This window comes from Camponotus floridanus, unplaced genomic scaffold (assembly GCF_003227725.1).
Source record: "Camponotus floridanus strain SB8 unplaced genomic scaffold, Cflo_v7.5 scaffold1, whole genome shotgun sequence".
NCBI classification, from domain to species: domain Eukaryota; kingdom Metazoa; phylum Arthropoda; class Insecta; order Hymenoptera; family Formicidae; genus Camponotus; species Camponotus floridanus.
This window is the reverse complement of record NW_020229214.1, coordinates 7,056,887-7,082,217: the sequence shown is the minus strand read 5'-3', so window position 1 is coordinate 7,082,217 and position 25,331 is coordinate 7,056,887. Positions and strand designations below refer to the sequence as shown.

The window sequence follows — 25,331 nt, the reverse complement described above, 5'->3', positions numbered from 1 at the left end:
CTCGAGATGCGAATATCAAGGAAATGTCTTTATCTACCATCGATAATTTATCTGTTTTATCGACGGTAATATCATTCATCAACCAATGATACATCGGGCTGTGAATAGCTTGTATAAAAATGATCATCGTCAACATCACTTCTCTCAATCATGCATAATAAATAATTTAAAGTGAGAAAATTGTGCGTATAACAGTAGGATTTTGAACACGGAAAGAATCTCTCTCTCTTTCTCTCCCTCTCTCTCAAACTTGATTCTACATAATTTTGTTGGTGAATGCTGGCTATTGGTCCTATCCTATCATCTCCCATTTCAGTTAGCCGAGCGAACATGGAGTCGGTCTCACATCTCGTCAAAGTATCGGTCCCGAACTATTTGGCCGGCCTACCGATTCCAAATTCGATAGGCGGATGGTTTCGTTTAGGAAGTAATTTTCACCGTGTACCTTTTATGCTTTACTTTAGCGCAATCAATTTTATTTCATTTTCCACGCCTCGATATAACCTTTCAATTTAATAGATTGTTAAATTCTCTCCATTAATAATTCATATTTTTCTTCTTTTTTTTATTAATATTAGTACGAGATTGGTTCGCCCTTTTGCCACCCACTGCCCTTCTTACGGGATTAGGATATATGTCTTACAGGGCATTTTGTCCCCACGGTAGACCTGCGGTGAGTATTTCGTGCTTACTCATTGTAGAAAGTGTCACGAGGACGATGATAAGAGTCTACGATGGTTCATTAATAGTGTCATGTTACTTGGCAAGTTATTTCCGAATCATAACTCTCTTGAAATTCGCCGTTATTGGTAAATTTGTCGTGAATTTGGTGCAAACTATGAGTCGATAATTTCAAGTCTGTATTTTTTCACTACACCTTTTGCACTTTTTCTTTTATTTTTAACATATGTCATGTAAAATATTCTTTATATCTATAGCCTTTCTCTATACATGTACGCAAATTGAACTCACAACTATAGATCTTATAGATATGTGAACGTAACTTTTGCATTAGAAGCAGTATCTGGAAGAGGTTAGACAAAAAAACATATTTTTTAAATATGTGTCTTTCTCAAAGTGTTCAAAAGTATACATTACATGTATGTAAATACATATGCATATATGTATATAAATATGAATGTGTATACTATATACTTTTCAATATCTATAAGATCTATACTCATAATTCATAAGATCATAACTGTATCGTATGAAATAATAAAAATATATTAATAATAAAAGCAATAATAAGCATTCTGATCAACTACCTTTTTACAGCCATGTGGACGTGTTAATGTCAAAATAAAGAAGGATGTTGCTAAAGTAGTGGATACTATCGATATTGAAGATATCTCTGAAAAAGCTGCATTCTGTCGCTGCTGGAAATCGGAAAACGTAAGATTTTTTCTGTACTACTATTTTTAAAGTTAGCAAAATGCAAATAATACATCTATTTCGATTTTATTATCTTTTAATATGTAACCTACATAACTAAAGATTCCATATAACTAGAGAATATACATTGTGTAATAATTATTGAACATTAATAATTAAACATAAATTGTATAATGCTCCAAGTGTATTTATATAATATTTATAATGTAAATATGTATTAACTACATGTTTAAATATTTTTTATATAAATTATCTATGTTTAAAATAATTAAAATATTGTAAGAATTGTACAAGAATTATGGTTTCATCTCTTATCTTCTAAATATTTTATACCTACGTCTACATGTACATATTCTTATAATCACTTTTTATACATAGTGGCCATATTGCGATGGTACTCATGGACGTCACAACAAAGAGCATAACGACAATGTGGGTCCGCTCGTTATCACAAACAAGAAAGATTAATTACAATCTCTTTATTGCTGTAAAATATCTATTTGCTCACTATATTGTAGATAAATATATAATGAGAGGTTAGATAAATAAATTTATCGCCCCTTTGTAGATAAATCTTACGAAAGAAACACTCCTCGTGTTTATCAATTTGCTTTTTAAAATATCTGGATACTAAGTGAGGGTTTGTAAATAAATTGTTTTTGAAATATATTTGTATATATATCCTCCCGATATATTTTATTTTAATATATATTCTGGTGATTTTTTATTGTAATAAATAATTATTGAATTTGAATAAGTAATTAATAATTAAATAAAATTGATAATAAGTTATTTTATATACATTCGATGTTAAACTTGATGATTATTTGATTTTTTGTTTTTCAACAAAACAATATATATATCATATATACAGACTATCTACTAACACTATAATACTTTTAATTAATATATTTATGTTATTGTAACTGCTAATTGAGAATTTGTTATATCGATTTTATTCTTAACAAAATATATAAATTCCATAAAAAATAATTCATTTTGATTTTGTAGTATAGTATTATTAAGTATAAATACAAGTGTAGTATAGTATTATTAAGTATAAATACAAATCTTTCTCATATTATTTTATTTACTTTATTTACCAATAATTTTTTTATTATTTTTTATGTATTGAGATTTGTACAACTTATACATTAGTGCCTACAGTGGCAGTGTTATTAATAATAAATTTTACATATTTATATATATTTTATATATATAAATATAGTGTCACAATAAATCTTTATTTTAATAAAGCATCTAATATATCTATATGTTTGCATATTGTAAATAATTTTATTAATGTAAAAAAAGATATATTACAATGATGTAATTAGAGTTGTAACACTTTAAATACTCTTATTTTTCTCAAAAGGCACAAACTACAAATTTTATATATATGAGCAATTTTTATGTACGAAAAGCTATAATATATCTACTTTGACTTTTGAAATTATTTAAATCACCATGCATCTTATAAAAGAAATTAAATAAATATTAAAAACTTAACAATAAAATAAAAACTCATTCATATAGTTATATAAAGAAAAAACAACTTTCATATTTAAACTAAATTTAATATTTAATAATGAATTATAAATTAAAGTACATAATACATACACATAAGTTACATTTTTTATTCAATTATGGGAATAATACCATATAATGTTCCTTGATTAATTTGTTGAATAATTTGTTTGTGACATAAAAATTTGATCTGTATAAAAATATGTTTTTTGAAGAATGTTTCAAGTAAAGATTATAAAGAAGAAATATAAAAGAGAAATTAAAAAATTCTTCCTTATGAAAACAATAAAATATTAAAATAAAGAAAATTTATATTATTATAATAACAAAATTTGTACGACGCAATTTAACTTTATACATATATATATAAAATTTAATTTTGTTTATACGACATACACAATTTAAATTCATTTGTTTAATAATTTTGCAAATATAATTACAATAAATAAATTGAATATTTATTAATATATTCATATAATGTTCAATATAAATATAATATAATGTAATATAATATAAATATATATAAATAATATTATTTTCTCAGATTTGAAAATTAATAATAATTATTCTTTGCATTCTCTAACTCTCTTCTTTTGATATAATAATAATCTCTATTTATTTATTCTTTGTCACTATCTTTCGTTTACAAATATAATATATTATGAATTTTTCATTGCAAATTTTACAACACTTTATTTTAAATATAAATATAATTCATACAATATTTTCAGACTGATTAAACGATTTGCTCTTCATTTTAGTATTAGCGCATTTATGTGCTAATTGTGTAACAAGACTCTATTTTTATTGCAAATTGTATCTGTATTTAATTGTAAAAATATTTATCAGTAAAATATATATTATCCTGCATCTGACATGTATCATTTTCTTTGTAAGTTTACGACTTCGATAAATGCAGTTACATCCAATTTGCAATGTCCTGCTTTCTGAAATAACAAAAACGTAAAATGTATTTATATACATAATGGTGCAAAAAAAATGATATTAATTACTATTGAAATTATGAATTATCAATTGTAAATATTTATATCTTATCATATCTATCATATCTATTATATTTATTAATATTTTTTTATAGAAATAATGTGTGTGTGCGTAATAAATTTTATACATATATATAAACACATTTTAAATTCTTATATAAATTTTTTCTCTCCAATTTTTTGTTAAATTTAATAGTTTTTTATACATATATCTAAATACAATATTTGATTAATTATTATCATTAATTGATTAAACTTCAATTACTTATTGCTTGAAATATTATTAAATGATTGTAATATATCTACCCTGTACAGCGGTGGTTCAGTAGGATGGGGGTGAAATCCTGTTTGTCTGCAATTTGCGATAAAATCCAAACCGTAATCCGGCGTTAACATAAAAAATCCTGTTCTGTAAAAAATCATTATAATAAATCATTATAATAATTATACATTATATCATATATTGTAATAAATCATAAAAATTCAAGATAAATTTTGACTTAGTTTTTAAGTTTTAAGTTGATAATACAAAAAATTATTCCTATTTTGTTATTTATTATTACATCTTTTCACTTTTTATAATAATTATATATTTTTATAATTATATATTTTATAATTATATATTTTTTTCTGTTTTTATTTCTATTTATTTCTGTTTACATACTCATCATATTTAGGTGCACAAACTATCGCTATTGCTTCGGCCATCATAAGCTGATAAGCACAGTGCGTATGCAGATCCACACTTGATAAAAATGCAGTTTGCGTAGGGTGTGTCTATATAATGTAACATTATATATAAAATATAATTAGTTATAAAATACTATATAAAAAAGACTTAGATTTTTTTAGCGATTCGTTTGAAAAGAATTAAAAATAAGTAAGTAAAAATTACATGAATCCAACCAAGAGTGATAAGGTTGTGCTGGTCCTGATAATCAAAGATATCTTCTTCATTATGTGTGGTGCAAGAATCTGGAGTGCCAGTTTGTTTTGGAATCAATAGATGTGTCACTAACAATTTATTTCGTTCCAATCTGCCAGCCAGAATACCACATGTTTCTTTATTGCCCATCGTATTGCTAAAGGCGAGCGTTAAAAAGTCTTGCATTAATTTAGTTGGCAGAATAACATCGCGCAAAGATAATCCATCGCTCGTCAATAAAGAAGGTTTTGTAGAACGATCCACCATCGGCCTTCTAAAGAAAATATACATGGCAAAAATATGTACATTTAATATGAAAAATTATTTATTTAATATTTTATATTTTATTTATATAAATTTTCTAATTTAAAACTATAAAAAAACTAATAATTTACAATATTAAATCTTATGATTAAAGCAAAAATAGATAGTAAATAATATAATGATAATATGTTATTTTTTAAACAACTAAACTTACATGTCCTTATGTGTTTTATCATTTCTCATAGAGCTTCCAATCTTGGATGGCATTATGGAAGGTAACTCTTTTATTTCTGGAACGACCACATTTACACTGACAGCAGCTTTCGCTGCTTCAACAGCAGCCAAAGCTGCTATTTTATTTCTTTTTTCTTCCTCTTCCTTTTGCCTATGCAAAAATATAACATTAACATTTAATTTCTTATAATAAACATTGAAAAATAAAAACATAATAAGAAAATAAATTATTTATATGAGTTTATTATTAAAAACATATAATATTAAAATTTCTAAACTAAATTGAAAATTAAAAACAATTTTAAATATAAGTAATTATTTCATAGAAAAAATTTGAATAAATTTTTTTGTCATGAAAACTATGTATTAAAGATTTCTTGTATGTAAAAAAATATTCTTTTCTTTCCAATTTAATTATTTATTATACTACTTAATTATGTATATGTGTGTATGTGTGTGTGTATATATATTTTTGCACACAATATATTACAATTATATTTGTACATAATTTTAATCTATACATAAAAAAAATAACTCAAATTTTATATCAATATATAAAAATTTATATATACCTTTGAAGCTCTTCTTGTTTCAAACGTTCCTTTTCGATTTTTTCTCTTTCTTTTAAATCGTCCAAATATTTGTCTAACTCTGCCTGATATTGCACCAACAATTGTTTTTTCAATTCTTCAGTTTTAGGAATGACAATTCTTAAGGTACGCTTATTCATTATCTTATCCTTGTTTGGTACACGATTATATTGTGGATGGTGTATTATTTTGTCTACAAAAAGCCTATTACAATACAAAATACTTAAAATGTAATGTTTATTATATTTAATATTCGATAATATAATTTTATAAATAGTATATATACTATATATACATTATACATACATATATATATATATATATATATATATATATATATATGATTTAAAAATTAAAATTAGAATTTTTTAATTTCAATTAAAATTTTTAAATGTATAATTTAAATTTAAATTTTAAAATTTAATAAAAAATATATAGCTCCATGTTTATAAAGTTTTTTTTCTTCTTTTTGGGTCTCAAATCACTTCTCAAAGTACTGTAGGCAATTTACCTATACCATACACAGTATATATACTATGTACATATATTGAATAATTTCAAAAATAAAAAGAGAAAAGTTAAGGAGTGAGATTGATTGTTTATAATTTAATTATTACCTACGTTATAAACTTCATATATAGTACGAAAGCCTGTTCATAGCTGCCATCTTGCGTATTCATGTCTGCATATCTGATCAGTTCTATTCCACTGCGATAATATCTATAAATAAAAAATAATAAATAAATATAAAAAATTATATATGTTAATATAAAGTTATATATATATATATATATATATATATATATATAATCTTATATATCATATATATATATATAATCTTTTTTAATTAAGTTTAAATAACTTTAATAATTTTTATTTATAATTTCTTATCATGTTTTCTGTGTATAAATATTATCCTAAATATTTCTTAAAATATTCTAATATATATATGTTTAGATATAATAAATATATTAATCTTATAATATATTAAAATACTAAATCTTTAGTTTAATTTACAATTTGCTATAATAAATTTTGAAGAGATTTGTTTTTTCTTACATTTATTTTTTTATCTTCTCTTTGAAATCTTACAATATATACATGCATTATTTAATTTTTCATTTAAAGAACTTGTTATAAAGATTTTAAAAATTTTAAGAAGTCTATCACAAAGCATAAAAGAGAGATAGAATAAGCTGCAGTTATGATTTGATAACACAATTTTGAACCGATAACTCCTAATTTTAAAACTGATCAAAAGGTCAAATATTATAAAAAAAATTAATTCCTCGTGCATTGAAATCTTTTTGAAAATTCTAAGAGTTTTAAAATAATATTTTATGATTTTTATCTAATGAAGTATGTATATCTTTTACCGTTCGGGTGGGATATTCGGATCAATTTCCACTTTGGAAGCCTGCTCTGAAAGATTCTTAACTCGTTCCTTGGGATCTGTAATACCCATTTCCTTCCAAGGAAGTTGCCTGTTCTTATCCATTATATTTTTAAGTTAATGCAAATCTATTTTCAACATTGACAGATTGACAAGCGCTTGTGAAAAAAAGACATTCACTTTCTCCAAATTGTTTAACGACGAATTCTTCAGATATTTTTACAATGCCCTTTCGATATTCGAGATGGGAGAAAATATGATAATTGTTCAAATTCTTTATCTCCCTGATTCACCGTACTTGACACTCTTGACAGTATACTTATGTATATATGAATGATAATTTGAGTTCTGCTAGGTTAAGTCTATAGACCTGTTCTTTTTAGTTGCACTGCTGTACTAGTGCAATTAGTAGAGTGAAAGAAAGTATGTTTGTCTCTTTCTAACTTATTGCACTAGTGTAGCAGTGCAGCTAAAAAGAACAGACCCTATCATTTTGGCTAAAGTAAATTTTCTCTATTGTAAAATCCCTTTATTCTAAATTTCGTCTCCTTTATCTTAATATCTCCTTTATCTTAAATCAGCTGTTTCGTTCAAATTCTCTAAAATTTTATTTCATTTTACTCTCTTTCGTATTGTGTATTGCGTATGCTTATTAATTTTTTGTTGTTTGATATGTATGGAAAGAAAGATTAGATTGAGAACGATGAAGTAGATGATTAGAACTTTTATTGTAAGCAGCACTTCTGCTTTCTAGTTAAGTTAATAGAGAGAGAATATGAGTAACCTTTCTATAGAAAATACAGAAGATCTGAATAATGTCTCTGCACCGAAACAAGCTAGAATTACATCTTTCCAATGTAAGTTATATGTATGTGTCTGTTTAGAAAATTTTATTATAAATCTGTTACGATTTATTTATATATGAGTCTTATAACAATTTTTTTTCCAGCTGCTTTTAGTAACTTGAAGAAATCCGAGTTTTTCAAGGAAGAATTGCCATCTCCTGAAACTTCTACAGCAATAATTTCCCATATATCTAATGTTGTTTTAGTCAATCCAAAACAGGTAATGTAGTTTTATTGCATTGTATAAAATGTTAAGGTAAAATATAAGAAAATATTTTTAGTATTTTGCGCCAATTAGAGTTGATAAGGTTTTTATAGAATAAATTTATTAATAAACTTTAAAACAACTTTTACTGATATTTATAAACAAAATTATAAATTATTAATTTTAAAAATTTGTAAAAATTAATAATGTTTTTGTAGAAGGGTAATCCATTGCTAAAGTTTATAACAAATGTTTCGTGGGAATATTCTGACATTGTACCAGACTATATAATGGGAAAAACTACATGTGCTCTTTTCTTATCTATCCGTTACCACCAACTCAATCCTGATTACATTCATGAGAGACTCAAATTGTTAGGCAATGCTTACAATTTGCGAGTACTCCTTGTGCAGGTACATATAACTAATTTATATATATACAAATTGAATTATCTTTGTAATCTTTTGTTGCTTAAGTTAAATCTTTTTATGTAATTAGATTGATGTAGCTGATCCCCATCATGCTTTGAAACATCTAACAAGAATATCCATTCTGGCAGACATGACAATAATGTTAGCGTGGAGTGCAGAGGATGCAGGAAAAATTATTGAAACTTATAAAAGATACGAGACCAAACCCCCTGATGATATCATGGAACGCAGCAATACAGCACCCTATCAAAAGGTAATTATATTATATTTTTTTTTATATTTATATATTTATATAGTATATATTTATTTATTATATATTATATTATATTTATATAATAATATTATATATATTATTATATATTATACAGGGTCTACCAAAAGTGTGGAAACCCCTAAATATCTCGGAAAATATACGTTTTACAGAAAAGTGTTTCCAACAAAAGTTGTAGGGTTTAAGAAGATCTATATACTGATTCTATCAGTTTGACCTTGGATGGCGTCGTCAAGGTCAGGTCAAGGTCACATTGACTTTTTTAAATGACACCCCCTACATTTGATTGCATATTCTTATAGCTTAATTCAAGAGCTTTCCAAAACACTATAATAATGTTCATTTTTATTAAGTACTTTGCGAGTTATGAGGGTTGAAATAATTTCTTAATTTTACATAAACCATAAAATATCTAGTAAACCATTCATTTTTCGATTATCTTACCTTCATACTTTTATGTACAAATTAATGAGAGGAATCAATTGGTGTAAAGAAAACACATAGTTGTTTCTAAGAAAAAATATGTAATTTGCAATTAACAATTCCATATTTTTTCTTAAAAACAACTGTATGTTTTCTTTACACCAATTGATTCCTTTCATTATTTTGTACATAAAAGTATGAAGGTAAGATAATCGAAAAATGAATGGTTTACTAGATATTTTATGGTTTATGTAAAATTAAGAAATTATTTCAACCCTCATAACTCGCAAAGTACTTAATAAAAATGAACATTATTATAGTGTTTTGGAAAGCTCTTGAATTAAGCTATAAGAATATGCAATCAAATGTAGGGGGTGTCATTTAAAAAAGTCAATGTGACCTTGACCTGACCTTGACGACGCCATCCAAGGTCAAACTGATAGAATCAGTATATAGATCTTCTTAAACCCTACAACTTTTGTTGGAAACACTTTTCTGTAAAACGTATATTTTCCGAGATATTTAGGGGTTTCCACACTTTTGGTAGACCCTGTATATTTATTTATTTATTTGTTGCAGTTGGTTAATGCTTTAACAACAGTAAGATCTATCAACAAAACTGATGCAACAACACTTCTAACAACTTTTGGCACATTGACTGATATTGTGAAAACACAACCAAATACACTAGCCTTATGTCCTGGATTTGGATTACACAAAGCTCAAAAACTTCATAAAGTTTTGCATGAATCTTTTCTACGTACTTCATAAACTTTTTTATAAAATGAATAATATTAATGAATATAAAAAATCTTATTTAATTGAGATTATTGTAGTGATTAAATAATAATTAAATGTAGTGTTGCAAAAAGATTGAATGATATTAATATTGAAATTATATATATAACACTTTTTATATAAATTGTATTGAAAATAAATCATAAATAATAATTTCAATTTTCTTCTTCGAATTAAAAATTAAATTTATAAATTTTTACGAAAATGTGATGTAAATAATTTTAATCTTAAATATCTTATATAATTGTTTATGATTGAATATTTAAAAAAAATTTGATTGTTTTCAAAAATTGAAGAAATTTTTAGCAAAAATGAACACTAAATTACATGAAAGAGAAAGAGAGGAAAAGAGAGAAAGAGGGAGAGCTTTTTTCTTTTTCTTCTATTTTTTTTGCCTAAAAATATATGTCCACTCTTTATGAAATACAAAATATATTTATATCATTACTAAAACTTTGTTTTTTACCGAGAATATCTCCATTAAGATATTTATAGCTAATTTCTAAATAGAGATAAAAATTATTGGAAAGGGAGAAAATATTTGTTAAGCATTATTGTTATTTCAATATTATTCAATTATTTTTATATGCACATTTGAATACAATAAATTCAATTATTTACATGATTTGTAAAAATATGACTTATAGAATTACAGAATTTTCCATTATTATGTGTATACAATAAAATTGTTTATCTCCCAAGTTATATACATGATCGTTTCAATTAACAATTATAAAATTATAATAACAAATGTATTACATATTTTACACACGATCTTTAATAGATATCTATTATTAAATATATAAAAATAAAGAGAAATAATTCTTATATTTTATATTAGGAATAATTATTTCACCCCGCACACACACACACACACACACACGCACACATAATATATGCGCATATTTCTTTATATTTTTTTATGTTTTTTATCAGAATTTTAAATTTTGTTTTTATATATATTATATATATTATTTTATATATATTATATATGTATTTTTTATATATTATGTATGTTTTATATGTGTATTTTACATTGCATGTCTGAGGGTTCTCTTTGATAGTACTTTAATATAAAATATAAAAAGTATGACAGTTTATATATATTGTATACATATACATATATATATATATATATATATATACATATATATATATATATATATATATATATATATACACACACACTATCCATATGTATGTATTGTGCACATATGTAAATGTATGTATGCATATATGTAGATATTACCATATATTCTTTCATATTTTTCATTTTCAGATTCCAGTTTTCTTATTACATCATATAAAATTATGGCATTAGAAATTATGTAAATCTTTTTCCCACATTTTATGCATCAAAATAAATTAGTTTTTTTATATCACTTACATTTTTAATATAGTTATATGCCGAAAACATATTTCACTGGAAACATTTTTTATATCAGTCTAATTAATATAAATTAATAAAAATTTATATATAAGTCACAATATGTTATATATTTTTAGCAAAAATAATTTTATAACTTTATAAATTAATTAAATTTTATAATTATTTTAATTGACATTTATAATAATTAAACTATCAACTTAAAAAAGAATTTTGTGATATATTTTATTAATATTTTATTAATAACTAATATTGAATGTATACATGAGAAAGAGAAAGTGGTATAAGAAAAACTAATTTATTTTGCAAGAGAAAGATTCACTTCAAAGATTGATTTCTTGACTGAGACGAGACGCTACAAATCAATACGACTGCAGTAAAGAACCAAGAGGTTTCTAAATTAGATTTTTAAAAAATCTTTTTTCTATCGAAATGCAAAAGGAATATTTAAATTAGTATGAGCCGTGAGGCACTCGTACGAAAACATAAATATAATAACAATAGTTATTCACGCAATATTTAAAATACGCTTTATTTGTAGTATTTTTGGAATTTATTCCAGCGGTGGAGAGTCACTTTTGATTCGAGTCCTCTAGCCAGTTATTGATTATTGCTACTGTTGATTATAGTCAACAATTGACTAAAGAAGATTCCAGCAAAAATTGAAATGGATTCCATCATTGAGAATGAATTCTAAAGATACTATATATACAAATGATATACTTAAATACAATAAATCGCATAAATATCTCGCATCTCACATATTGGTCTAAGGATCTTCATTTAGATCTTTTTAAGAAAATGAATTAATTTTTAATTTTTACAATATACAATAAATAATTAAACATACACAATAATTTATGTCAAAAATTATAAATTTGTTAGGCCAATAATAAATTTTTTATATAATATTTCATCATTTTATAAATCAATCAAATATGACTTTAATTTTATAAATTTTATTTTATTTTTATTTTAGATGTATAAGGCGAATAAGAAAGTCATGTAACAAAATGTTTTATATACATTTGTAGAATAGTTTTCTTTATTATTTTATATAAATGCTATCAATTAAAGGAAATATTAATTTAAGTATTATTTTGCATTTGTCTTTTTTAAATTTAATTCTTGTTTTATTTTTTATCTCCGCCATCTCTCTTTTTGCGAATTTTTTAGAAAGTTAAAAACATTAATATTTAGGTTTATACATACACATACACAACAACGCAATTTTTAAATAAATAGAGAAGCGTTTATATCTTAAAGATTTTGTAGAAAATTTTGGCAAACTATAGAAAAAAAGACATTTAGTAACAGATAATTTTTAGTTTTAAAATTTATGACTAGAACATTATATGTTATAAAATCACGCGCGCAGGGTTTGGAAATAAATTACAGTTTGGAATCGTTGTTTTAAAGAAAGTCATCAAAGTACCAATCGAGTCCAATGTCGATTCAAACTTACCTATCGATTGCATTATTAATGAAACAGAATAAGAATAGCCAGATACATCGGTAACAGGATAACATTGATCGATGCGCAGTCGACGAAGTTGCCTACAATTAAATTACAACATATATATATCAGATAAAAAAATATTCTTTATATATATATATATATATATATATATATATATATATAAATAAAGTGATAATATATATATATATATATATATATATATATATATAAATAAAGTGATAATATATATATATATATATATATATATATATATATATATATATTATCACTTTAAGTTTGTCATTTAACAATGAGATTAAAATGAAATATATACTACATGAAATATAACAACAGAAAGATAATAATAAATAATAATTTACAAAATTAATAGAATCAAATAAGATTTGAAGCAAAAAGGGATTTAATTTTGTTATTGTTTTACTTTTTGGTGCAATTGTATTTTAAGATATTATAAACTATTAATTAAAAATCATTATCTCTATTGAGATAATGATTTTTAATTAATTAATTTATTTTTAATTTATAAACTATTTATTTTTAATTTATAAACTATTAATTAAAAATCATTATCTCTATTGAGATAATAATTTTTAATTAATAGTTTATAATCTATCTATTAATAGTTTATATTCTTTATATTCTAATTTTGTAAATTATTATTTATTATTGCCTTTCTGTTGTTAGTATATATTTCATTTTAATCTCATTGTTAAATGATAAACTTAAAGTGATAATAAAGTACTACGTAATATTGATTGCAATAACACGTAATACTAACGTTTTTGTTTCTTTTTTCTTCTCTTTCTCTTTCTCCCTCCCTCTCTCTCTTTCTCTCTCTCCTTCTCTCTCTCTTTTTACTTCTTCTAACATATCGTATATAATATTGTAATATAATGAAAAATATTTTCCGCGTTTGAGCATTTTTGTAAAATTAATGGGGCCAATAATTGAGCGCGTTACAACGGCCGCGGGTGAGTTTCATAAATATGCATAACCATAATGAAAGCCACTTGAGCGGAATGCATATGCATTAATGCATAGACATTAGTATATGTATATGAGAGATGCTAATATTGCGCGAGGATAATTCTCCGTTGAAAGGTATAATACTAATGGGCTTTCGCCCGTTTTGACTTTCATTGGATAATACATGATATTTGAGCAATATTAATGTCAAGAAAAGAAGAAGAAGATAAGATAAAATGAATAATTAATTAAATTCTATCATATAAATCTGCAACGTCATATCATATCATTGATAATACATATGTAGAGAAATTAATAAGCTCTCATCAATGTCATAAATTTTTCTAGGCAAAAGATGATAAGAAATATATAATTAAAAGGAAATGTTTCGATCTTTAGATAGAAGAATAATTAGTAATTCAAGAACTACGAGAGTCAAATAATGAAGAATTATGAAAAGAAACTGTAAATGTGTTATAAAAAAATTACAATCTTAAAAATCGTGCGTGCTGTCAATAATAATTGATAAATAAGTATAAGAATCAGATGTTTCTAAATGCTCGGGCAAATTTCTATAAAAACGAGCATGAAATGAATACACAGGTTTCGAGAAACTCCGAAAATCTTCGATTAAAAAATCCCAGCCAGCATACATGTTCAAAAGACATCAAAAAGACGATTAAAGACGTCTTAAAGTCCTCTTGTCTTTAAGACGTCTTTTGGTCCTTTTGTGCTGTCTGGGATAGTGGCTAATGGTGATGATGTGGAATATATATTGTTAACAAAATTTACGATTGATCTTACCACCACCATTACCGGACTTTGAGCTGTCTAGGTCCTGGATATCCATTTTATGCTCCGGTATCGTTGTAACAGATGAAGTAGTAGTAGTCATTCCTGTACAACACAAAACCAAGCATAGACATTTCTATTCAAGCAAAGAGATCAAATAAAGAACTAATAATTTTAAATAATTTCGATTATTAAGCATTACTATGTAAAGAAAGTTAACGTAAAATTAGCAATGTGTTAGTATAGAAATATTTAAAGCATAAAAATACACAACTAACTGGAATAGTATATAGTTCTTCGGGACACACTGTAGTTTGTTTTCGGGATGTCGAGAGTACATTTAAGTTCTGCAGCTTCTGGTAGTTCCTCATCTAGCATATCTCTTCGTGATAAGATATCATACAATCCATCTTCACGAAATATCCGATCATTATACATGGATTTATTTGAAGATGATTTGTCTGGAATACCCCTGTAAGTATTATTCATTATTACACAAATAATAAATATTTATTTTATATAAAATATTTTTTTCCTTTATAAAATATTTTTTTCTTTATAGGATAAAAATTTTTTACCGTATAAATTTCTTGCCAAAGATTTTTTTGAAAATCAAATTGTAATTTTTAACAACTTCAAATTACAAATTATATTTACAACAAATTTAAATATATTTTAACAAAATTATAAAGTATAAATTTAATATTTAATTTTTATAAGTAAAAAAAATTTAATATTGATTTTTAAAATAAAGTTGTAATAATATTCTAAACAAAAATAATATGCTAATTTAAAATAATACATTAAACTGGAAAATATAAATAATTAAGTCAAAAATTTTATTTTTATAAAGACACTTACTTCACTGAAATATTGAGATATGCTGCAGGATAAACTCCTTTAGCTTCACACGTCGCTTCCAACCCGTCTTTATTATCTATACTTTTTTTATGATAGTAAAAATCGAACTTTTCCTCTGTTGCTACAACAACAATTATATATGCATTATTAACACATTACATAAATATTATATTAATATAATTTTTTATTAAGATTAATATTTGCTACTCCACATTACTTCTTTATGTCATATAATCATGTCATCTTATTTATATCATATATTTATTATTTATTATCGCACAATGATATACTGTATTCTTTATATTATTTTTTCTTTCTATAGAATATTTAACACTTACAATTTAACATTCAAGTAAGTTGCTTTATAAAAACTGGTATTTTTGTACACATTTTAAAAAATCTCATTTAAATTAGCTATTTTCTACTTTAAAAACGTGTATTTTTGAAATAAACGAAGTTACGAAGTGAAAATGGAAATGCGTATGTAAGGCAACAAGAACCAACGAAAACATCACACACACACACACACACACACACACACACACACACACACATATATATATATATATATAAATTATTTGTATTTATATAGATTAATATAAATATTTATACATAAATGTCTATTAATGATTATGTAAATTAATAATTTATTATTTTTAATATATTTAATAAATATATTTATATATAATAATATATAGTAATACATGTTTATACATATATTAATTAATTTAACATAATATTATTAACATAAATTGCAGAAAGCAGAGAAATGAAATGTTAATTGCAAAAAAAAGTAAATAATGTCGCAAATACAAATGTCATAGAAATAATATATTTAATAAACTATGAGATACACACATACAAAAGTAAAAAAAAAACTAATATGCGAGCACAGCGTTAAAGCGTTTACTCTAAAAAGGGTGTGGAAAAGAAAGTACATACTCCGCTTTACCGCGTAAATTGAAACCTGAGCGTAAAACAGGAACCACGTAAATAAAAAGCGCCCGGCGCAAATTGAAGGATTTGCGAACGCATAAAAGTGGAACAACACCGAAGAAAATTTACGCTACAACGTGAATTGAAAAACGAGCATTTAGAGAGAAATAAAGTCTGATTTTTTTAAATCAGCGACATCCTGCACATCCGTTATTCCTCTGGTATATGAAACAGTTATTTTATTGCGTGTATTTTAAAATAGAAACATAATTATATTATAATAATAATATGGTAAATATAATGCATAACAGTAATAAATTGTATGTGAGTGTGTGCGCGCGTAAAATATAATTATCTAAAGCTAAACTGAATTATAAATTAAAACGGAAATTTAAATTAAAATAAAATAATCGGAAAAACATATTCGGAAAAGATAGAAGGAGAATAAAGGATGAAAAGAGGAAGTTAAAGTGGATTGATGGACTTGAGGAGAATGTGTAAAGAATAGGCTAGAGGAAAGTGGAGGATGCTTCTGCTTAAGACAGAGATAAATGGTTAAGTATCGCAGGCGAGATACTTTGAGATCAACAGTCAAAATTTACGATAAATAAAAAGGTTATCAATAATTCCGTGTAAAATAATATTAAAACGTAGTAATATTAAAACATATATTTCGATAAATTACACATTTGATAATTTTCGTTTGTACATATAAAGTTGGAATTTCAATACCATCGAAACATAATTGAGAAAAGAAACAGATAGAGAAAAGAAGAGAGAGAAAAAGAGAGAAAAGGAGAGAAAAAGAGAGAAAAGTAATGTAAGTAATTGAAGTGATCATAATATATTGTAAATAGCATTAAGAATATTAAATAAAAATATGGATTACAGAACATCATTTTCGATCTTTAAATTAATTTAATCTTTCAATTTTAATCGTAATAAAAATTTTTATAATTAAAATTTTGATTACTTTTTATATTTTATATACGTGTATTAAAAATACACACATGTAAATAATGTTTTGTAATAAGTATATATGTATACACACACGCACGCGCGCGTGTCCCATTTTAATCCATCCAGTCGAATATCTCGAAAACCAAGCCCGAGAGAGAAAAATGTTTCAGACAAAAGTTGTATGGTTTCAAGGATGCCATAAGAGGGTACAATTGGTTTGACCTTGAAGAGTCATTTGAAGGTCACACGAAGGTCGCTTCAATTTTTTTAAATGGAACATCCTGTATATTTTTATATATTCTTGTAGCTCATCTCGAAAGGTTTCCAAAACATTATAATAAAGTATTTCTTCATTAAGCACTTTTCGAGTTATGAGACTTGAAATAATTTCTTAATTTTACATAAACCATAAAATATCTAGTAAAATATGCATTTTTTGATTATGTTACCTTAATACTTTTATGTACAAAATAATGAGAGAAATCAATTGGTGTAAAGAAAACAACTGTATATTTTCTTTATACATATACATTTCTTTATACATATGTATGCATATATGTATATATACATATGTATATATACATATATACGTACATACATACATACACACACGCGTGAGCGCGTATATGTAAATGTTTTGTAATAAATATGTGTGTGTGTGTGTGTACACTTATTAAAAAAATACTTACATATATGTGTAATTTTTGTACAAGTGAATAAATTATTTTATTATTGATAATTATTTTTTATTAAAAAATAGTGTATGCACATTGTGACACATCTGATCACGTATACATACACGCACACAAAATTAAAAAAAAATACTTACAATAAATTACCATGGAAGCATTTGCCATCTTCTCGTCTTCAAATGTCGATATCACGCACATATAATCGCCCGTTAGATCGGTTCCCGGGTTATCCAGCTTCATGGCTCGATACTCGGTGAAAGGATCATCACTCGCCTTATATGTCAGATCGATGTATTTCGCAGCCGGCTCATCAGCTAAGGGATTCCTGCCGTGAATCCATTGGTAGACCAATCCGGCTTCCTCCAATCCGTTGAAGAACCACTTGACCACCAACCCTTCGCTCGAGGTGTTCTCCAGAGCGTAGTCGCAGTCGAGGACCACGTGATTGACATTGCCGACCTTCACAGCGGGGGGAACATTGATGCTCTTGATGACGAGTTGTTGGGATTCTGCAATAAAATATCAAAAAGCTATCTATCTGACCTTTCGACAAATAATAAAAATAGTTTATTTCATTTGCTTCCAAATTTTGTTTTGTTCTGATATTGAGAGAGAGACTTGCTTAAAAATTCTTCAGAAATAAAATATATATTTTCACGCATTTAAGGATATTATAGAAGTTATCTATTCTAATAATATATAATATAAGAATTCATATTTTTTATTATTAAAAACAATATGAAAAATTGAAATTATATAACATATTTGTGATGAAATGTATGATTTTCGAAAAGAAAAAAAAAATATATATATATATATGTATATATATATGTGTAACAAAATGATTCATAAAGGGAATAATAATTATAAAACTAATTATTTCTGCATAATTAATACATAATTATAATTAATATCGCATAGTAGTTGCGATAAATGGGAATAAATGTGGTACGAATGTCATCATTACTGTAATAATACGATAATACGGTTTTGCATTTCCTGGACGCGCAGTTTTGCCTGGTCAACACAGAGGCTGGACGCGGTGTATAACCATGGGGTAAATCCGACCCCTAGTATTACACATGAACATGTGTATAGAGAAATGCACACAACACCGGTAACGAGCGAATAGCGAATAAACATTGCGGGTACACAACGAGAGCGCCGTTAAATAATCACGTTAATTGTAGCGGATTCTCTGCTCTCTGTAATGCAACTGCAATTGCCTGCAATAGTACGCCTGTTCTACTCTGTAAACGATATCGACCAGGCCACTTAACGGAATTATCCAATTCTCGCATGCAATGACTAATTGATCAACTTATTTCCAAAGATTGTCTCAAACTTGTATTTCTCGAAAAAAGTGAAAATTGTAAAGATTGTAAATTCGTAAAGTTTTCCATTATGTCTTTTTAAATATTTTACACACACACACACATACACACACACACACACACACACATGTATAAATATATATATATATATATATATATATTTTTTTTTTTTTTTTTTTTTTTATTATATTCAGCAAACCCCTGTATACATGTATATATAATTTTCATTTTTTAAATATTTTAAAGCTTCTTTATTTGAATTCTTATAATTTTATCCAAGAGTTACATCTATAAACAGATTTTTTATATAAATTTAACAGATCAACTAATAAGAATATTTGGTCGTTATAACATTCATGCTCCAACTTAATTGCATATCTGTGAAATTTTTTACTTGGTTTAAGCTGATTTTTCCGACTGATGACCAAGCTTTTTGCTCTGTGCGCACAGAAATTTGCACTTTGAACTTAAACCTGAGAAGCGAAAATACACGCAGCTTTAAATACGCGTGTAAATTTCAAAAGAGGAAGGAAGAGAACCGGTGTATGCATACAATTCTACAACCAAATAAGCAAGTGACCCACTTTGAACCTCCTTTATAGATCAACTTCAAATGCAGCTTTATAAGCATTTTCGCAACACACTTTTTTTACTTTTTTTAACTCCTGTTCATAAAATGTAATGCATAAGATATATATATGTGTGTGTGTGTGTGTGTGTGTGTGTGTGTGTGTGTACACATATTTATTTATTTATTTATTATATTATTAAATTTATTTTATTATTACCATATATATTATTATCATGTATATTTATATTACTTTCCATGAAATGAAAATAATAATAATATTATTGCTTAATAATATTATTTTATTCGTTTATCTATATAAGCAATACTCATATTTATGAGTATTTATTCATATCTTTTTTATTAAAATCTATATTTTTATTAAAATTTTCTTACCATACTATTTAATATATACTTTACATAATTATTCTTATATTATCTTTATTAAATATATACTTAATATTATTTTTTATATCATCCTTTGCAACAACTTAATAATTATAATATTTGCAATTATCTTTGCTTCTGTTGTAGAAAGCTCGTCTCGCGACGCGCTGAAAACAAAGTGCACTTCATTATGCAATATTTGGAACCGAGCTCGTTAACGATGTCGCGGAAAACAAGCTCGCGGCAAGCAATTGAACAAAGGAAAGTTTACAGTACAAGAGAATCATTGAAGATATAGAAATCGCAAATTCGAAAAGATAAAATCGTCAATCTGGTAAGAACGAAAATTGAAAGGAGCAGAGCGGTAATCCTCAAATTAAAGCTCCAGCTTTTTTTAAATTTCGATTATAAGAAGATTATGTAATTATTATCAAGGAATATATTGGATTATTATAAAGTATCAGATTTCTAAAAATTTCTAAAAATTTTAGTTTTATATATCACGTTAAAGCGACATGGCAAATTGTGTTTTGCAAAATATAATCGATAATTTTTCAAATAAAATTTGTAATAAATTTGTAAAAAGATAGTTAATTAAAAAATGTGCATAATATTAGGATTTTAAAATCGAAAATGATGTTACTGAAATAATTCCGTTATTCCAAATATTGGAATACTGCACGAAAAATGATTTAAAGAGGATCATCTGCGATCTCTATAAATACTTTATAGCCGCACGTATATACTTCAAATTCGCTGTTTAACACGTGTTGCACATATTGCAGAAAATTTCGAGCTTAAAACAGGTCAATTCTGACAAACAACCGATACCGATATATTTCCAAATGTAATTGATTATTTAATTAAAAATATAACAAATAATCAGATAATTTATTGGATTTTATAATGAAAGAAATAATTAAGAATTTATCTACAAACTATTCATTTATTTAGTCAAAATTTCAAAAAAATTGTAAAACAGTAGTTAGGTTTGTGAGATAAAAATCTAATAAAGAATTGAGTAATTTAGGCAAGAAAACACAAGCATTGAAGTACTATGCATAAAGATTCTGTAAGACAAATGAGTTAAGTCATCGACGTTACAATATTAACATTCGTAAGTCTTAATATTGTAACGTCGATGACTTAACTCATTTGTCTTACAGAATCTTTATGCATAGTACTTCAATGCTTGTGATTTCTTGCCTAAATTACTCAATTCTTTATTAGATTTTTATTCATTTATTTGTTTACTTCTGAATATTGTACGAATAAATTTAAGTATATTTTATACAACACATGTTATACAAGTCTTTATTAATTATTTAACAATTAACACTTAGCTATGCTCTTAAGCCACTCATCTCATTAAATTTATATTAAGAGTAATTTCATTATAATATGAATTTTAATTGTATATCATACTTTACTCATAAATTCAAAGCTTATAAAGATTCACAAACGTTTCAAAGTCGCATATTTCAAGAGAATATTATCATTTCAAAATCGCGTTTGCTCTACGCATTTCTCAAATATTTCGCGACTGTGCACAAATAGACAAAGTGCATCTCTATACCTCTGTAGCTTTCTTACGATTGTCTCAATATATTCAAGTCCGAAAAATACATATATAATATATTCTAAATTAATATAATTTAAAAAAAAATAGATATTTATTGTTAATTCAATATTAAATATTATCTCAAATATGCATTATGTTGGCCAGTAAATGGGGCAATAGTATCACAAAACACGTAAGCGCTATATTAAGCGGGCAAAAGTACTAGGACAGAAATAGTGCACGTGGACAGGCTCTCTGATGTACAGGGTGATTTATAAAGAAATATGTAGGATATTTGTCGAATATGAGTTTTAGTAATAAAATAAGCAAATCTCTAAATTTGATATGTAATCTTTGTTTAACTAAGGTAATAGTTTTTCATTAATTAAATAAGCTAAGGATGAATTTTAAAAAGAAAAAAAAAAGAAAGCTGTTTCTAACAGTGACTCTGAAGAAGTTAAATATTTTTAATATCTTTTTTCTAATTATATATAAAATATGCAATATGTATAATAAATCATAAACTTGTATATAACAAACCTAGAATGCATCCGAATATCAGCAATAACGATATTAATAGCATCCAATGATACTTCATCGTCGTCATGATTATCCATCCACGATAAATTGCTAAATTTACTCCAAAAGTAGATAATATGGAAATCACTTCTCACTTTTATCCTCTTTTTTCCTCTTATAAAACACAAACGTCACTTTTGTGACGAATTATTTCTTTCTCTTTGAAAGACACGGATCACGATGAAGACAGCATAGAAACCAGGTGAAAAGGAAGTCGGAAGTGAAGGGTGTCTCTCGGAGGGGGGGAATAGCACCAAGGGGATGCGAAGCGTGACTTGGCGCAAGGTCGTACAAGAGCAAACTGAGCCAGAAGTAACTCCCTCTCCGAGTTTCTATCAAACTCCCCACCACATCTACCCTTTTATATACAGGGTGTCTCATTATTAGCACAATAAGCTCATTATTCTCTAAAGAAAAATAAATCAAGAAAATATGTTGTGAAAAATTTCTTTGTAAACTTTTTTTGACAAAAGTAGAAAAAAATATAAAAGTGATTACGTACTCTCTTAAACTAAATGAGTAACGACATTCTTGATTAAAGCAATGGCAAGATTTCATAGATATTCAGTGAAAACATTCACACTTTGCTGCTCCATCCTTAGGTTTCTTGTTACCATTGATTATGGTAACAAGATTTCATTGAAAAGTCTTAAACCCACTTAATCAATTCTTTTCAATGATATTTTATTGTTTGCACATATACACACACACACACACACACACACACACACACACAGAGTGCTATACTTAAACTAAAAACATTACTTATTAGTGATCATATATTGATTTTATTTAAGAGAGTATATAGTATAAAAATCGAAATTGGACTGCTATAGAGAAACATTGTAAACTATTATATTCTATATATTACTAATATAATATTTCAAGTTTTCATCATTATTGTTGCGCAATATTATTGAATACATTAGTAAACATACTAGTAAAAATATATTTTTTTATTCTCAGCTAAAGCAATAAAATTTTGTCAGATCAAATATTAAAAAAATAATCTAGGACAATTTACAAAAAATATTCACAAATATTTTATAATTGCTCTTAACTACAATATCTCCAGACTATTGATAATTATATATATATATATATTTTATATTTTTTACACTAACTACACTTGCGAATTAAAAAAACCGCACTATTATATATTTATATGCAATTATTTTTTAAATCACTTATATATAATTTTTTTAATCGTTTGCAATTATTTTAAAATGAATATTTAACATTGATTTATCCATACAAGAATAACAGAAACGTAATTATAATAAATATAGGTTAAATTCATAATCGTGATTAACTGAAGCACTCAAAAATTTATCTTATAATAAATTTTATAACATTATAATAAAATTTATTATAACATTATAAGATAAATTTTTGAGTGCTTCGGTTAATCACAATTATAAATTTGACCTGTGTCTATTATAATTATGTTTCTGTTATTCTTATACTTTCGTTCTGCAGCTATTAGTTCTTGTGTTTAATATATCATAAAATATAATTTGCAAAAAGAGAATTTTTTCTTAATTACATCTATTTTGATTAATATATCCTCATTTTTACATATATTGTAAAGGATTTCTAATCAATAAATATTTTGTGGCGTCCTCTTTTGATATACGATTTTGAAATCTTTCTACGCAATATGCCAAAATGAAAATGATCCATGTAAGTTAATATAAAGTTTTATTAATCAATATATGTTAAGAACACCCTGTAGACTAAATGAGAGACAGCGAGAGATTTCGAATGTCCCTCTTTCGATAAATCAGGGTGGATAATTACTTTCGAAGCTCACTTCTCATTTCACTTCTCATTTCTGAAAGAGACATTAAAGTCGAGGTTTCTGACACCCTAAAATCCATAAATAATTTCTAGATAGTTAACATTTTATAGCTGTGCTACTGACAGATTTGTACGATTTAAATTCTATTCTTATCAAGCTTCTCAGAAAATGTCATAAATTTTAAATTTTAAATTAAAAATTAAATCGAAATTGACACATAAGAGCCATAACGCAGTAGTTGGAGCGCAGAGAAGAAAGAACACTTCCTTCTTTTTTAATATATTAGTTTATTACAAAACTCAGTTTACAATAATAAAAGGCGGGCGTTTCGAATCATCTTTTAATCCTTTCTCAGCGCAATGTTAACAATATATATTACAAATTATGACGCGTTACATTATACGAATTCGTTTTCCGACGCGCAAATGACGCTAAATTGTATCCCGCGGAGGTCTAGCAAGTGCGCTGCTCCTAACAGTCCCTCAAATATACTATAATTGTGTTGTGCAAAGTCGCAGCAGATCAGATTCCACGCTTTTTTTACAATTAATAATAGCCGTTGTGTGTCTCATGTCGGTTCGAGATTCGATAATGAAATGAAAGTGAATTCCATCGAATCTCAAACCGACATGAAACACACAATGGCATACTATTATTAATTGTACAAAAAGCACGAAATCTGATCTGCTGCGACTTTGCATAACACAATTAGTATATTTGAG

At 25.6% G+C, this 25,331-nt stretch overlaps 4 protein-coding genes across 5 annotated transcripts; 2 read left to right on the top strand and 2 right to left on the bottom strand.

Moving 5' to 3' along the window:
- The first annotated feature begins 232 nt into the window (after positions 1-232).
- On the top strand, positions 233-1,982 carry LOC105254090 (CDGSH iron-sulfur domain-containing protein 2 homolog). The gene is made up of 4 exons (XM_011262581.3): positions 233-427; positions 579-673; positions 1,279-1,395; positions 1,774-1,982. Exons 1-4 carry the CDS (start codon positions 277-279, stop codon positions 1,861-1,863), a joined length of 453 nt encoding a protein of 150 aa, XP_011260883.1. The 5' UTR covers positions 233-276; the 3' UTR covers positions 1,864-1,982.
- Positions 1,983-3,624: 1,642 nt separating this feature from the next.
- On the bottom strand, positions 3,625-7,757 carry LOC105254097 (STAM-binding protein). The gene is made up of 8 exons (XM_025407672.1): positions 7,316-7,757; positions 6,561-6,659; positions 5,922-6,143; positions 5,330-5,500; positions 4,822-5,125; positions 4,591-4,703; positions 4,233-4,335; positions 3,625-3,869 (listed from the first exon to the last, which is right to left on the bottom strand). Exons 1-8 carry the CDS (start codon positions 7,435-7,437, stop codon positions 3,804-3,806), a joined length of 1,200 nt encoding a protein of 399 aa, XP_025263457.1. The 5' UTR covers positions 7,438-7,757; the 3' UTR covers positions 3,625-3,803.
- Positions 7,758-7,927: 170 nt separating this feature from the next.
- LOC105254088 (DNA excision repair protein ERCC-1) lies at positions 7,928-10,298 on the top strand. Its single transcript, XM_011262580.3, has 5 exons — positions 7,928-8,189; positions 8,282-8,397; positions 8,601-8,795; positions 8,881-9,066; positions 10,087-10,298. Exons 1-5 carry the CDS (start codon positions 8,108-8,110, stop codon positions 10,276-10,278), a joined length of 771 nt encoding a protein of 256 aa, XP_011260882.1. The 5' UTR covers positions 7,928-8,107; the 3' UTR covers positions 10,279-10,298.
- A 2,674-nt stretch (positions 10,299-12,972) lies between these two features.
- LOC105254096 lies at positions 12,973-23,109 on the bottom strand. Of its 2 annotated transcripts, XM_025408105.1 has the most exons (6): positions 22,770-23,109; positions 18,517-18,888; positions 15,792-15,912; positions 15,209-15,402; positions 14,943-15,035; positions 12,979-13,249 (listed from the first exon to the last, which is right to left on the bottom strand). In XM_025408105.1, the coding sequence occupies exons 1-6, from the start codon at positions 22,834-22,836 to the stop codon at positions 13,173-13,175; spliced, it is 924 nt and encodes a 307-aa protein (XP_025263890.1). In that variant the 5' UTR covers positions 22,837-23,109; the 3' UTR covers positions 12,979-13,172. The 2 variants fall into 2 exon arrangements, with proteins under 2 accessions (XP_025263892.1, XP_025263890.1); XM_025408107.1 differs by lacking the exon at positions 14,943-15,035 and having other exon boundaries at positions 12,973-13,249.
- Positions 23,110-25,331: the final 2,222 nt, after the last annotated feature.